Genomic DNA, 14,084 nt, shown 5'->3' with positions numbered 1-14,084 from the left:
TCCTTGGCCCAGGTCGTACCATGACACCTATGGTATTACCTCCTTCTCAATAGATTCACACAAAAAACGCAAACTAATTTGCGTGGAACTTAAATTCAATTTTGTACAACTATTATTTTTTTAACTGTTTATATACATAATAGTTGTCGATAAGTTCATATAAGCATGAAACCAGAACTTAGTGGTTCCATATATTTTAACTACAAAAGCTATTTCTCAGTCATCCTCATGGCTGTGGCCGACGCTAACTACAATTTCGTCTACGTGGACATTGGGGCGTACGGTAGCGAAAACCAGAGGAACAAATGCAAGTTTCCGTCTCTCAGTCGACTTCGACCGAAAGGATGAGTTGATGAACCCTGTTGTTTGGCCTAAGAACACCCTACTCAAGCGTTTTTTATTCCGACGAGTGACAAACAAACCTCCTACGTAGTAAGAAAAGACAACCTACTATCAAATCCAAAGCCTACAGATGAAAATATTGTCCACACAGATCCAAAGCGCAAAGACATTACTATTTGTGCTTTAAATGTTCAGTGTTTAAGGAACAAAAGTGAACTTGTGTCTATTTTCGCTGAAGAAGCTAAATGCGATATTCTTTGTATATCAGAGCACTGGCTGGCAAATGGTGAGGAATGTTATTACACTAACCTAGCTAACCTCAAACTTGCAAACATCTTTTGTAGAAGTGAAAGACTTCATGGTGGCGTTGCTATTTATAGCACCTGTGATCTAAATTTTAAACAAATAGACACTGTGAGATTTTGTGTTGAACTCCAATTTGAGGTTACCGCCGTCCTGTTGTCAGACTTCTCGGTTGTTGTGTTATCTGTGTACAGATCCCCAGATGGCAAAGTGGATATTTTCCTTGATCTGCTTGACTCCTGCCTTAATTATCTGCTAAATGCTCTCAATCCCCAGAAAATAGTCCTATGTGGAGATTTTAATATTCACCTCGAGTGTCACTCCAGAGACGAGGAACTCTTCTCTAACCTGCTTCGTAGCTATGGACTATATTTCACCACCAGACAACCAACTCGTGAGCAAGCGTGCCTCGATTCCATAGCTACCAACGTTGACTCCTGGGACTGGGAAGTGTGCATAAGGGAACCTGTTGTGGCTGACCACAGTGCAGTTCTGGTTACAATAAACTCTAACAAGGTAAGCCCCTGCTCAAATAAACCTGCTTGGTATGCAAAGTATGTTGCTGCTAAAAGATCTATAAATGATAATGATATGCCTCTATTGTGTCACAAATTGCTGCATGCTTTTAGGGCCATCCCAAATGCAGATAATTGTCCTGAGCCTGAGGTAGCTTTTAACATCTTTTTTGATAATTTCATGGACAATTTCAACCAAATCTTCCCTCTCAAAGTCATGAAGGCCAAGCCCCGTTCCAGTAACAAAACTCATACTGATAAATCCTGGTACACCCAGGAACTGGCCAAACTACGTTCTTACATATGTATTCTTCATGATTTTTATAAGACGTCTACTGTCCCTGAACGGAAAGAAAGACTCTATGCTTTATATCGTCAAACCAAAAGACTCCATCGTTGTAAAGTAAACGAAGCGAAAAAAGATTCTAATGTGTTAAAGATAAAAGAGGCGTCCAACACTTGTAAAGCAGCATGGGACATTATAAATTCTCACAGGTCTCCTAAACCTAAAACCGTAACAGCAGGTTCCCCTGATGATTTTAACAATTTTTTCTCAGAAATAGCTAACAAAGTTGTGGATGATTTACCTATTTTGCAGACTGACCCAGCGGACTCTCTACTGGATGTAACATCATTTTGCAGCCTAAATCATTGGAATCAGGTGAGCCCTAGTTTCATTATTAAACTAGTTAAAGGTTTCAAAAACTCAAATAGCCAGGATGTTTTCGGTGTCTCCTGCTCTGTTTTGAAGGCTGTCACGCACACCATCGTGGACCCACTCACGACTGTCGTAAATCTCTGTCTGAGAAGCGGCTGCTTCCCTGACGCGCTCAAGACTGCACGAGCCATCCCAGTATTCAAGAAAGGTGACCCCTCACTGCTGTCCAACTACAGGCCTATTGCCATACTGCCTGCCCTCTCTAAAGTCATAGAGTCTGTAATGAAGATACAATTAATAAAGTACTTTGAATCTAATCACCTACTTGCAGATGCCCAACATGGCTTTCGGAAAGGACGATCTACCACAACGGCCCTCTCTAGCTTGGTCGAACAAATTGCAGACGCTTTTGAAGCTAAGGACTCAGTTCTGCTAAATATGTGTGACCTGAGTAAAGCGTTCGATGTAGTATCGCATAAAATTATTGTCTCTAAGCTTAAGAAGTATGGGGTAACTGGCGTGGTCCTGCAAACCATCATCTCCTATCTAGAAGGTAGAAAGCAGGTTGTCTCTCTCGGTGGTGCGACTTCTGGGGTGAAGCTTTTGAGACATGGAGTTCCCCAAGGCTCGGTTCTTGGCCCCCTCCTCTTCACTATCGTCATTAATGATCTGGCCTTAAACAACAAAACATTGCTTTTTGCAGACGACACCACACTGGTCACCAGAGGCAGGGATCTAAACCAGCTAAGTGCCGACGCAGAATGCCTTCTGTTTTATGCAAAGGAGTGGTTCAGCCAGAATCTACTCAAAATAAACGATGACAAAACACAAACACTGCTATGCACACTTAAGCCAAACTACTTGGGCGAGGAAGCCGTCAAACTCTTGGGATTCTGGATTGACTCCAAGTTAAGTTGGAAACAACACATTGGCCAGGTATGTGTTAAGCTTGCTAGAGTAGTATTTCTTCTGAGGAAACTGACATTGGTAATATCTAAGCCTTACTTAGTGACGGTATACCATGCTCTTTTTCAAAGCCACGTGAGCTATGCACTGCACTCTGGGGTCATACAGCTGCAGCACATGACATCTTGCTCCTTCAGAAGATGGCTCTGAGGGTGATAACGTCCGCCGGATACCGTGACCACTGTAGGCCTATCTTTAGGGATTTAAAGATTCTGACCGTCTACAGTCAGTACATCCTCAATAGCCTGGTATTACTTAAGGAAAACTCGGCAACACTTGTTCGACGTGAGGACCAACACTCATACCAGAAACGGCATGCCCATCTACTTCACCTGCCAAGATGCCGTCTTGCCTAGATCCAAAAGGGCTACCCTTACTATACCAGCAGGCTCTACAACACACTCCCATCTGAAGTGCGTGAGTTGGACGTGAAAGCTTTTAGAGACAAACTGAAGGACTATTTGGTGCGCAGACCTCTCTATTCGTTGACTGAGCTAGAGGACACACCACTTTTTGGCAACCCACCGCCATCATAAGTTTTTATTATTCTTTTTTTTAGTTATAGTTTGACGCAATCTATTCCGACATTGTCGGTCACCGATGCAGTGCTCAAGTATCAAGTATCAAGTACCAAGTAAGAATGCTATCCAGCTGTCTTCAATGTTTCATCATTTTGGCAAAGACTACAAGACGACCTACCACTGCTACCTGCTCCAAGACCGTTATACGGCTCAATTAACCCTGAAGTGACATACTACCTTATTGGTGATGAAGCTTTCGGCCTTAATGCCTTTTAATGCCTTCAGAAACGTTTACAAAACAGAAACAGCTGAGCGTAAAGAAACGAGTATTTAATTATAGACTCAGCCGTGCTAGACGATTTTTGTAGAATGCACCTTCGGTATCCTTTCAAAACAAATGGCGCATTTTTCACCGACCACTCACGTCAAACCAAACTTGTCTGTTCTTATAGTTAAGACCTGCGTAGTTCTACATAATTTTGCCAGGACTCAAGACGGTTGCAACTACGAGGACACTTTGTAAATCAATGGGCTAGAAGATACAGACTCATTCTATCCTAAAAAAAAAACCCAGTGCCAACAAGGAAGCGAACGTGGGAATGATGTAAGAAATGTCTTGGCAGACTACTTCTTGACCCCTGTAGGCTCAGACAATTGGCAAATGTCACGGATCTAGCCCATCTAGCCCACAACACCACACACATCTAGCCCATGGTGACCTACAACAGAGAAGTACGTGTGTACCCGAGAAGTAGAACGTGTTATAGTGTATGTTAATGTTAATTGTGTATTTTAAATTATTTTATTTGATTTATTATTTAATGACACATTATAGATTTATTTTTAGCCTTCAGGATACAGACATTTTTATTCTACATTTTATTCTAAATGAATAAAGATATTTAAAAACGGATTTTGGCATTGAAATCAGTGTAAAAATGTAGTTGGTAATGATGTGTCACAACACTATCATTACATTGAAAAAAAATTATCTATGTCCAATATGGCGGATCCAAGATGGCGGCCAAAAACATTTTCCCTATCAAAATGAACTACTAACCACCCAATAAATACAGGCGGTGGTCCCAAGTCAATATCTCGAAAAATGTGCATAACAAATGCATGTGAAATATGTTTTTTTTAATTTGTCCAATGTTGGAAAAAACCGCCATTATAAATTTTGATTTTAGTGGTTTTCTCGTGCACCGGTTTTTGGCAACTTTTAGTATGTCATTCTGCAAACCCAACTCTACAAAATAAAACCATAAAACGTTTTCTTGCAATTTTTTTAAGGTCATATCCTATATTTCTCCGACTAGAAGAGATTATAAACAATACTTTATTACATGAAATTTAACTTCAAGAAAAAAAAATGTAGATGACGTATAGTACATACAAATTAAAAACATATTATTACATTACTTAATACTTTGTGAAAAAAAACATAATTCAGTATGGCAAGCTATCTTCACAAAATGGCGAATGTAAGATTTTGGGACTGTTGTCGTATTATTTACTGAACGTTACTTTCAAGTAATACGTATTAAATCTCTAAACTCAATAATGTGTGGTATTAAACATTAATTACTTTTAAAGAATATAAATTGTTTTAAAAATGACCATCAATATTTTATGTAGTTAATGAATATTTTAGCTCTTTTTAAATATGAGTACAATAATACTCCTCCAGAGCCAATATTTCTTTTGTCAGACTAATGTTTCCAAGAGGGATCATCATGTCAATAACTTCCATCTAAAATATATCTTCGCCAAGGTTATTGTTACTTGAGCTTCTAAGCTGATGGATTACATGTTCTTGTTCCGTTATTTAAAAGTCTATTTCAACTCCATAAGAAACTGCGGTGCTTTATCGAAAAAAATAATTGACTACTTGCAGTACGAAGGTTAAGAGAAGCCATCAAATGAACACGATCTTTAAAATCAAAACCAGAAAGAAAACTTTACTAAACCCCCCACCTCAGCAAATATGAAGACTAAACGAATTTCCATTTGTCTGATTAGATTTTCAATTAAATATTTCCTTTAACGTGTCAGATTTATTCCCTATTTAATGAACATTAGGTTTTATAAAAACATTTAACTTATTCTCACTTGGGAATTCAAAATTTGCAATTTGTTGAATTTCCTCCGTAATCAATACCCGTACACACACAACTTCAACTTACAATTTGTATTATTTTAAGCTCTACAAAATAGTTTTGAACAAAATTGTCAATTCTGGTTATGAAAGTCTAAAATGACTCAATAAAACCCCGTTCCCATGGTCAGGGATATTGGTTTGTGAACTCGTTCCAGTAAACGTGTGTTTATATAATTCACCAAATTTCATTAAAATACGATGATTTCTGCTCGAGTTACCGTGCTAATGGACACAATATACACATGAATTTGAATATATGGTGTTTTTGCCTCTCTCCATATCAAAACGAACAAGTAAGTCGGTCCTTGGCCCAGGTCGTACAATGACACCTACGGTAATAGCTCCTTCCCAATAGATTCACGCAAAAACCCGCAAAAAAGTGATTCGCGTGGAACTAATATCCAATATTTTATTTTCAACTATCACTGTATTTTTTTACTGTTCATATAGTTAATAGTTGTCGATATGTTCATATAAATTAAATTTGCTTATTTTATAATTAATGAAATGCACGGCTATAACTAACTATCAGTGATGTGGGAAGTGCATGGTCATTAAATAGTGTAATTTAGTTTAAAAATATTTTTTTTGAAATCATGGTAAAAAGCTTTTAAAGTGTCTGGTGTAAGTAAGTATATTCTATTTCGAAAGTTTACTGAAACAAGGAAAATACATTGTTGACTTGTTTTGGTGATATGTCAAAAGTTACAACTACATAATGTACATAATTTCTTCACTTGTATATTATTTCTGTAATACTTTTTCTGTAAAACATTCTATCGTGTTACATTCTTTAACATTTGAGTTTGAGTTTGTAAGGCTGTATAAGGGAGTAAATGACACCGAGTTCTGGTACTAAAGTAATGCACCCTAGGAAATATAAAAGATTATAATTATTATATCGTCAAATAAAAAATAAATTTCTAAATATTCTTGATTGTCCATATTAATAACATTATACAAATTAAGGTGTATATGTGTTTTTGGAACTTGTTTGGCTACTGGCCTGATTGGGCTGAAATTTGGCATAACTATAGTTCGTATCCCCGATTTACGTATAGGCCAATTGTTATTTCGATAATCCCTTTGAGCTCCACCCCAGTGGCTCCTATTGTTTTCCATGTTTACCTTACTTATAGTAGGATATTCATAGTAAAAAGTAACCAAAGAATCTCGACTGCTTTTTAAACTAAACAAATAAGTTGAGTTCTAGGATGTTTAAGGGTATTTAAAGGTAGAAGGTTGAACAACTGAGTGCAGCAAGTGTGCAGCAAAAAGATAACTTATGTTCAAGAATTGGCTCAAACAGAAAGTTAAAATAAAATAGTTTTACGATCATAGAAATAAGGTTATTTTGCAACAAACCGAAGTTTTAATTTGTATTCAACAAACGTGAATGAGTCATCAAATGTTCCAAAGTCCCTTAAAATGATATCATTAAAGTCAAAGTAAACAGCTTATATTTAAGATATTTTCTTTATCATATATACACATAAATGCTTACTATCTTAATAGGTTTTATAATGATAACAACTTTATCTAATAATTAAACCTCGGTAGGGTAGCCTGAAGGGGATAATACATTCTTTATTATTTTAATTGAAAACATTGAATTTAATTCCAGCGTTTAAGCAACACTGCTTTTATAATTAGTGTGTGCTCAATGTGCAATAAATTAATCATCACCCTTTTTCACTTGAAGTAGAGCTCAACTGAAACTTTCATGTCGGACGCCAAAGCATGGACTAATAAAGTGTTGAAGTCTTTATGGAAGTATAGAATCCAAATTTATTTTAATTAACCTCCAAAGAGAATTACTAAGAACAAGTTATTTTACCCGCCAGAAGTAATTATAAGTTTTAAACGGTATATCCACTTGAACAGCCGAGTTCTATATTGTATAAATAATAAGACTTTTGTGAACTATTGAGACATTTGATCTCTTATGTCAACTCCTCAAAAACTAAAAAAACTTATAAAGACTAACTTAGCTTAGCGTTGTAACAATTCAATATTTTCACCAATATTTTTTTAATAGAATAATTTAATTTCCACCATATGTTTTTCTTTTTATCTAAATGTCAATCCCTTTTCAAGCCATATATAGTAATTAATTGTCCATGCAGACCAATAGGTAATCAATTTAATACAATATAATATAGAAATTTTCAAATAACATAATATCATATAAATATATAATAGCCTATAACTTTTGTAACAAAATTGCTTCAAATTCTTTATAATTTTATTTAAATAACTTTTCAAAATTATAATTTAGCTCTCTAGCAAATGAAATTTATTATAATATATAAGTGTAAACAGTGGCCTACAATTTTATGTGATTAAGTCAGCATTGACATATGTGAGTGCAACAATGCATCAGACCTTCATCACTTCCAATCGAGCCAAGATAGTATGAAGATGCAAATTAGACACTACATATTTAATATCAAAATTTTATAAAAAAAAGTACATTATTCGGACAAAATTAGTGAAATTTGTTGAAAGAAGACCCATCCTTGCTACGAACCTTAATCATTCATAACATCAAGAATTTTACGGCAAAGAAGACATCAATTTTGGTGAGATCACTCCAATAGACATTTTTCCCTTTGGAAGCCATTAAACTTTTTTAGGCCTAACCTTTGGACATTTGTACTCAAATTCAAATTCAAGAACTAATAGAAGCTTAACTTATTCAAAACTATTATTAATTCAACCAATCTATAATTCGAACATACTTTATATTTTAAAACAAAATTTAATTAGGCTTATATCACAAGATTAAATTCAAATGCCGCTCGATCACCCCACCTCAGATCAAGATCCTTGCAGTAAATTATAACATTGAACCTAAATAATTAAAACCATTGTAATAGGCCTAGCCTAAAGATTTTAAAGTAAATTCATCTCCCACTGTTTGTACAATTTATTGTGAACCCCCTTTCTTTTCTTTACTATCAGTTTTGTATTATAATTAATAAATTTAAGTTTCGAAATTGTACATGGAGTTTCCATTGTAGACTAAGTTGAAGGTTGATTACAGCGTAATTCCTGAGTAAATCACGTTAAAAAGTTAAATTAGATGCTATGTAAGAGAAATGAGCCGTCTAATATGCGAAGAACAACACTTCCAATCTACAAGCCGGAAACTGAGAATCTTGAAATTTCATCTATTAAATAATAGGTAAAATGTAGGTCTATCGGCGATGGCCACGTCAGTAAATGAGTAAGACTATAGAGGCTGACGTTTCGTAGCAGACGCTATCTTTGGGACAAACTACTACTTAACTGAAGAGGGTTGTCCGCGTCGCGTCGTCGTAATGTGATGGGGTAGTGAAGGTATGTGAGATCTTGTTGAACGTTCGGGAATGTTATAGGGTTCTTGCCTTTATAGAATGTTGTTGTTCTGGGAATAAATTATATCTGTCCTATTTTCGCTATCCGTAGAACTTTCTGTGTCACATTTAAAATCAATAAATTATTAGAAACTACGGTAAATTTACTATTTTATTGGTAAATGTTGGTTTGATCTAGTTATAGCGTCAGTAAAAAACACTATCAATGTATATTTGGAGTATAATCGGCTTACAGTGTTATCCTTCGATTTTTACAATATGTGTACATTTGTTCAAACACCTATAGACGATATTCACAACATAAAAAGCTCAGTTACTTTAACAGATTATTGACTGAACGTCAAAATTGTTAAAAATTATTAATGTTGTAGTGCTTGGTGTGGACCTACTTGTGTGAATTATCAACAGCCTAAGTTCATTAGCTTGGAAAAAATAATTTAGCCTATTTAAAAGTTGAACAAATAAAATTCCAACGGTAAAACGACATAAAAAAATAAGCTTAATACAATCCAAGCTGCAAAAACGAAGTTTCACAATCAAATAGTCTTCCACAAATTCCACTTACGGACAATTAATTATCAATGCGGGTGGCATATCTAACAATATTTGCTCAAGATGTTCCCGTTTAGTCAAGTAGCTAATAGAATATCTAGCAGTCATTGTTGTAGATGATACCAATTAGTGAAGTAGGTAATAGAATGCGATGTTTATTTTATAACATAAGTTCCAGTTAGCTTTTGAACTGTTTTCCGGATTGGCGGCTTTATAGTTGTATGGTTGTTCATGACTTTAAAATGAATTTGACTATGTTGTATATAGAATAGATATGTTATTTCAATGTTATTGTAAATGTGGATAAATGAATAAATGAGGTTTATTTCCAAAATAAAACCACAATATACGTAAGATGTAAAAAATATGACTGGCTACTTGATCCAGTAGTGTAACCAGTTTGTTTATACTAACTTATCCGCTAACATGACGTTGTAATTTATAGCATAGCATCTGTTGTTAAAAAACCCTGGATTTCACCTGAACTGTGCAATTGATGGTAATTCCATGACATCTGGTGTTAATAAAACAAAAAAATATTATTCTGTTAAAAAAAATACTATGTTATTCTGGTGTAAAATTTACAACAAAATATTATTGATATAATTTATGTCCTGCCAAGAATAGAGCCAAATTATCGTTGGTTTGCTAAGCTACCTTAAATTCAAACTATTTTTTTATTTGAAGTGGTCGATAATTATAGTATTTTGGTCCTAGATATTGAAAATAGTAGCGACCAATAGCTTTATTTGCCTTCGGTAGTTTCAGAGTATTATTGGTTATGCTTCTTGTTATGTGTGTATGTGTAATATTTGTCATGACGTAAGAACTTTGAAAACAAAAAGGTGATGTAAGGGCAAAATTTTTGTTGGTAGAGTATGTTTCCTTATAATCAAAATAGTGTTTAAATGAAAGATTAATTGTTGGTGATATCGGTTAAATTTTTCTTGATGTAGATCCACTCATTATACCGTTACATATTAAGACTTTATGATATCCAATTATGAGTTGAATATTTACTGATCCTTCAACGAATTCAAGAATTTTTTCATTTTGTATTTGTAAAACATTCGGGCATTTCACCAAAAATATTTACTTTATTACTTAGATGTGTAATGAAATATCGTGTAACGTTTTAATAGTTCATCCAATTCATCGAAAAGCATGGACACTTGTGATCGGCGAGTTGTCAACCCCACGCCATAAACTTGTGCTGTAAATACATGTATCTGTATATACACATTACATGTACCTGCTTTAGGATGTTTGTGTTTTTAGTTTAACTAGTGTACATGTTGCTCGAATTCGAGCAATTGTAAAGTATTACAGGATTTGCAAACCAATAACAATCATACTTAGCTATCAACATTTCAACAAAAACACACCTACCTTCCCTGTAGCAGCAAACCTAAGTACTCATATTAAAATTAACTTAATATTATTTAGATAGGAAAAAATTACCATTTTAAGGGAATAATTAATCTTTGTATTAATTAAGCCAGGTAAATGGAAATTCGCTTAGTCTGAAGGTTTCAAATCCTGTAATACTTTACAATTGCTCGAATTCGAGCAACATGTACACTAGTTACTATGAATTTATCTAACAATTATTTCCTGTAAAATATTATTACAGCAGTTCAAAAATATTGAAACTAACTCGATCAACAAATGATGTTGAAAGAATTCCATACTAATGAAATTAACATATAGTTTGACAGTTCCATTTAATCAATGTTAAATGTTAACATTCGGGCATAGACAAAAATGATTCGGGCGAGTGACATATTTGATTAATGTTTATGATCCCTACCGTTCCTGTTCTAATAATCATGCAGTATTTAATATGTTTGAACCAGCTGTGTGGAATTGTGAAATCAAAATTAATTTGACAGTTAGTTCTGCTTGTTTACATTTTTAAATTTTGTGGGTATATTCTTTGTTACCATGGATACCATCAATAAATATTTCACTCTTAATTTCTGACAACAGCTGGAGTTCCATAACAAATTTTGTTTTCCATGTTAATCTTATGGATAAATACGAAACTTTAAAGGGCCCCAGGGCCTCACTCTCTAATTATTTCCTTAAAAATAAAGTTTCCTGCACAACTTCACGTTACGCTCTTTCCAGTGACACCAAAAACATGTAAATTGGTTCAGTAGTTTCGGAGGAGTAATTGTCACAAAAAACCTGCTTGCGTATTAAATAAGTACTAGAGGTCGTCCAGTGGTCGAAACTCGACCAAAAATATTTAATGTACAGACTTCTTTATTTTCATTCCACACTTTGAATAGAACATGTGATTGGAAATTCTTCTTTGTTTTGATTTTCTGTTTATATTTCGTTGTTATTTCGTCACCAGCATGGCAACTCATAATATCCATGTTAAATTTTTCAAAATTTTAAATTCATTTTTTGTGCTTATTTTTAAGCCTATTTTAATTTATAAAGGGATTCTGCTCACCTACAGGAAAATAGCTTTCTAACAGTATGCGTAGATTTTCCCTACGATGCACACGAGCTGAGAAAAAATGTTTTAAAAAAACATGCTTGCCTATTAATATATAGACTAGAGGTCGTCCAGTGGTCGAAACTCGACCAAAAATACGTAATGTACTCACTTATCTATTTTCACCCCACACTGTAACTAAAACATGTGATTTGAGTTTCTTCCATTTGTTTTGGTTTTCTGTTTATATTTTGTTGTTATTTCGTTACCAGCATGGCAACGCATAAGACCCATGTTAATATTTTCAAATTTTTAAACTCATTTTTTGTGCTTATCTTTGAGCCTATTTAAATTTATAAAGGGATTCTGCACACCTACAGGAAATAGTTTTCTAACGGTATGCGTAGATTTTCCCTACGATGAACACGAGCTGAGAAAAAAGGTTTTAAAGAAACATGCTTGCCTATTAATATATAGATAGATAGATAATGAGTTGACAAATAAATTCTATTTTATTGATACATTTTTTTCCCATCCCTATTCATAGTATAATGTGTAAACATAATAACTGAAACAATTTAAAGACAAATACTGATATCAAATGAGAAATTATGTTTATTATTTTATACATGTGTTTAAAGCTAGAATTCTCACGTTTTATAAGAAACTTAGTATTACTCGATATAGGCACCATTAGTGGCCCGGCATAAATATAAGCGAAAATTACCTCTTTCCAGGTTTTGGTCAGTAATTCAGGTGATATGGCACCAACACATTCTACTATTCTCTGTCAGAGGTTAATTAGATCCCGAATTTGCACCGAGTATGCTTCATTCTTTACTGACTGCCAAAGGATAATTCTCAGAGGAGTCATATCTGAACTTCTAGGAGGCTATTGGATGGGTCCTTACCTTCTAATCCACCGATCGTCGAAACGAGCATCTAGTCATTCTCCCTCACGCAAACTGAAGTGTGGTGGCACTCCATCCTTTTGAAAATAGACAGGGTACTTCTCCATCTCAATGTCTTCCAACTGTGGGAAAACGTACTCCTCTAACATGTCACATATCTCCGTTTATATCCCCCTGAAGTACTGACCAAAACCTGGGAAGAGGTCAAATCTCGCTTAGATTAAGCCGGGCCACCAATGATACTCACATCGAGTTATACTAAATTTCACATAAAACATGAGAATTTAACTTTAAATACATATATAAAACATTAAACATAGTCTCTTATTTTGTATGAGTATTTGCCTTTAAAATATTTCAGTTCATATGTGGACACCCTTCATTTGGAGAAAGTATGATTTTTATCAACATTTTCGAGGTATTGTCTGTCATGTATGTGTAAAATGGTGTACAAAGCTGAATGCCAAACCTGTGGTCCAATGTCGATGACATTTTTTATGCGAGTAAAAAGTTCATACAGCGTATCCAAGACATTTTCCCTCATTTAAAATTTTTATTTCGAATGGTGATTTTCCCATAACACCTATGTAGGTGTCATGTTTGCTGATACTATTTAGAATTAAAAAAATACATATTGCATGTATTATTTTATAGATTAGCAATACAAATTTGAAAAGTCATGGAGTTGTTTAACAGGTTAACAGGTTTCCGCATATTCATTACAAATATTGTATAATCTTTGGTAGTTTTGTAATAAAAAAAAGTATTATTTTGTTGAAAATGTTCAATATAAATTATAGAAATCACGTTCACTAGTAACCTGAAGCACGAACAAATCCTGTTAATTATTCAATGAGGAACACCACACCGACTGCCAAATCGAATAGATAATAATTTAGAAACAAAAATTGTTTCAACATTAGCCATTACATTTTCTTATATTTCAGAGCTGTCATGACGGTAATGAGATGTGCTCCGTTTTAAATATTATGTGTAGATATTTTTTAAATTTGAAATAGTATAAATAATATGTATAGTGATTTACAGTGCATGATTAAATGTACGCCAAAGTTACAAGAAAATGGTACGGAAGATGTACTACTCTGGCTAGCAACGACCTTAGCCTCGTAAAGAAATGCAAGATAAGACTAAAAACTAACTTTGAGGGCCGCTTTCCCCAAATCAAGTTTAACTCTGATCGCGGTTTAAACTCTAGTTTAACCTCAGATTCACTTTCCCCAAAATAATTTCTCCGTTTAAACTAGGTTTAAGTTATCCCTAGGGGTGGGGCTGGTTTAACTGGCGATCCGTGGGTTAACCCAGGAGAGAAGAATAATAGCTTGATTT

At 34.4% G+C, this 14,084-nt stretch overlaps 1 protein-coding gene across 1 annotated transcript; it reads left to right on the top strand.

Moving 5' to 3' along the window:
• The first annotated feature begins 228 nt into the window (after positions 1 to 228).
• On the top strand, positions 229 to 3,320 carry LOC128984072 (uncharacterized). The gene is made up of 3 exons (XM_054403356.1): positions 229 to 278; positions 840 to 2,754; positions 3,141 to 3,320. Exons 1-3 carry the CDS (start codon positions 229 to 231, stop codon positions 3,318 to 3,320), a joined length of 2,145 nt encoding a protein of 714 aa, XP_054259331.1.
• The last annotated feature ends 10,764 nt before the right edge of the window (positions 3,321 to 14,084 follow it).

This window comes from Macrosteles quadrilineatus, unplaced genomic scaffold (genome assembly GCF_028750875.1).
Source record: "Macrosteles quadrilineatus isolate MER2022 unplaced genomic scaffold, UCM_ALF_1.0 Scaffold_2__2_contigs__length_208266976, whole genome shotgun sequence".
Classification (NCBI taxonomy): Eukaryota; Metazoa; Arthropoda; class Insecta; order Hemiptera; family Cicadellidae; genus Macrosteles; species Macrosteles quadrilineatus.
The sequence above is the reverse complement of the archived record's forward strand: the minus strand, read 5'-3'. Positions and strand labels throughout refer to the sequence as shown.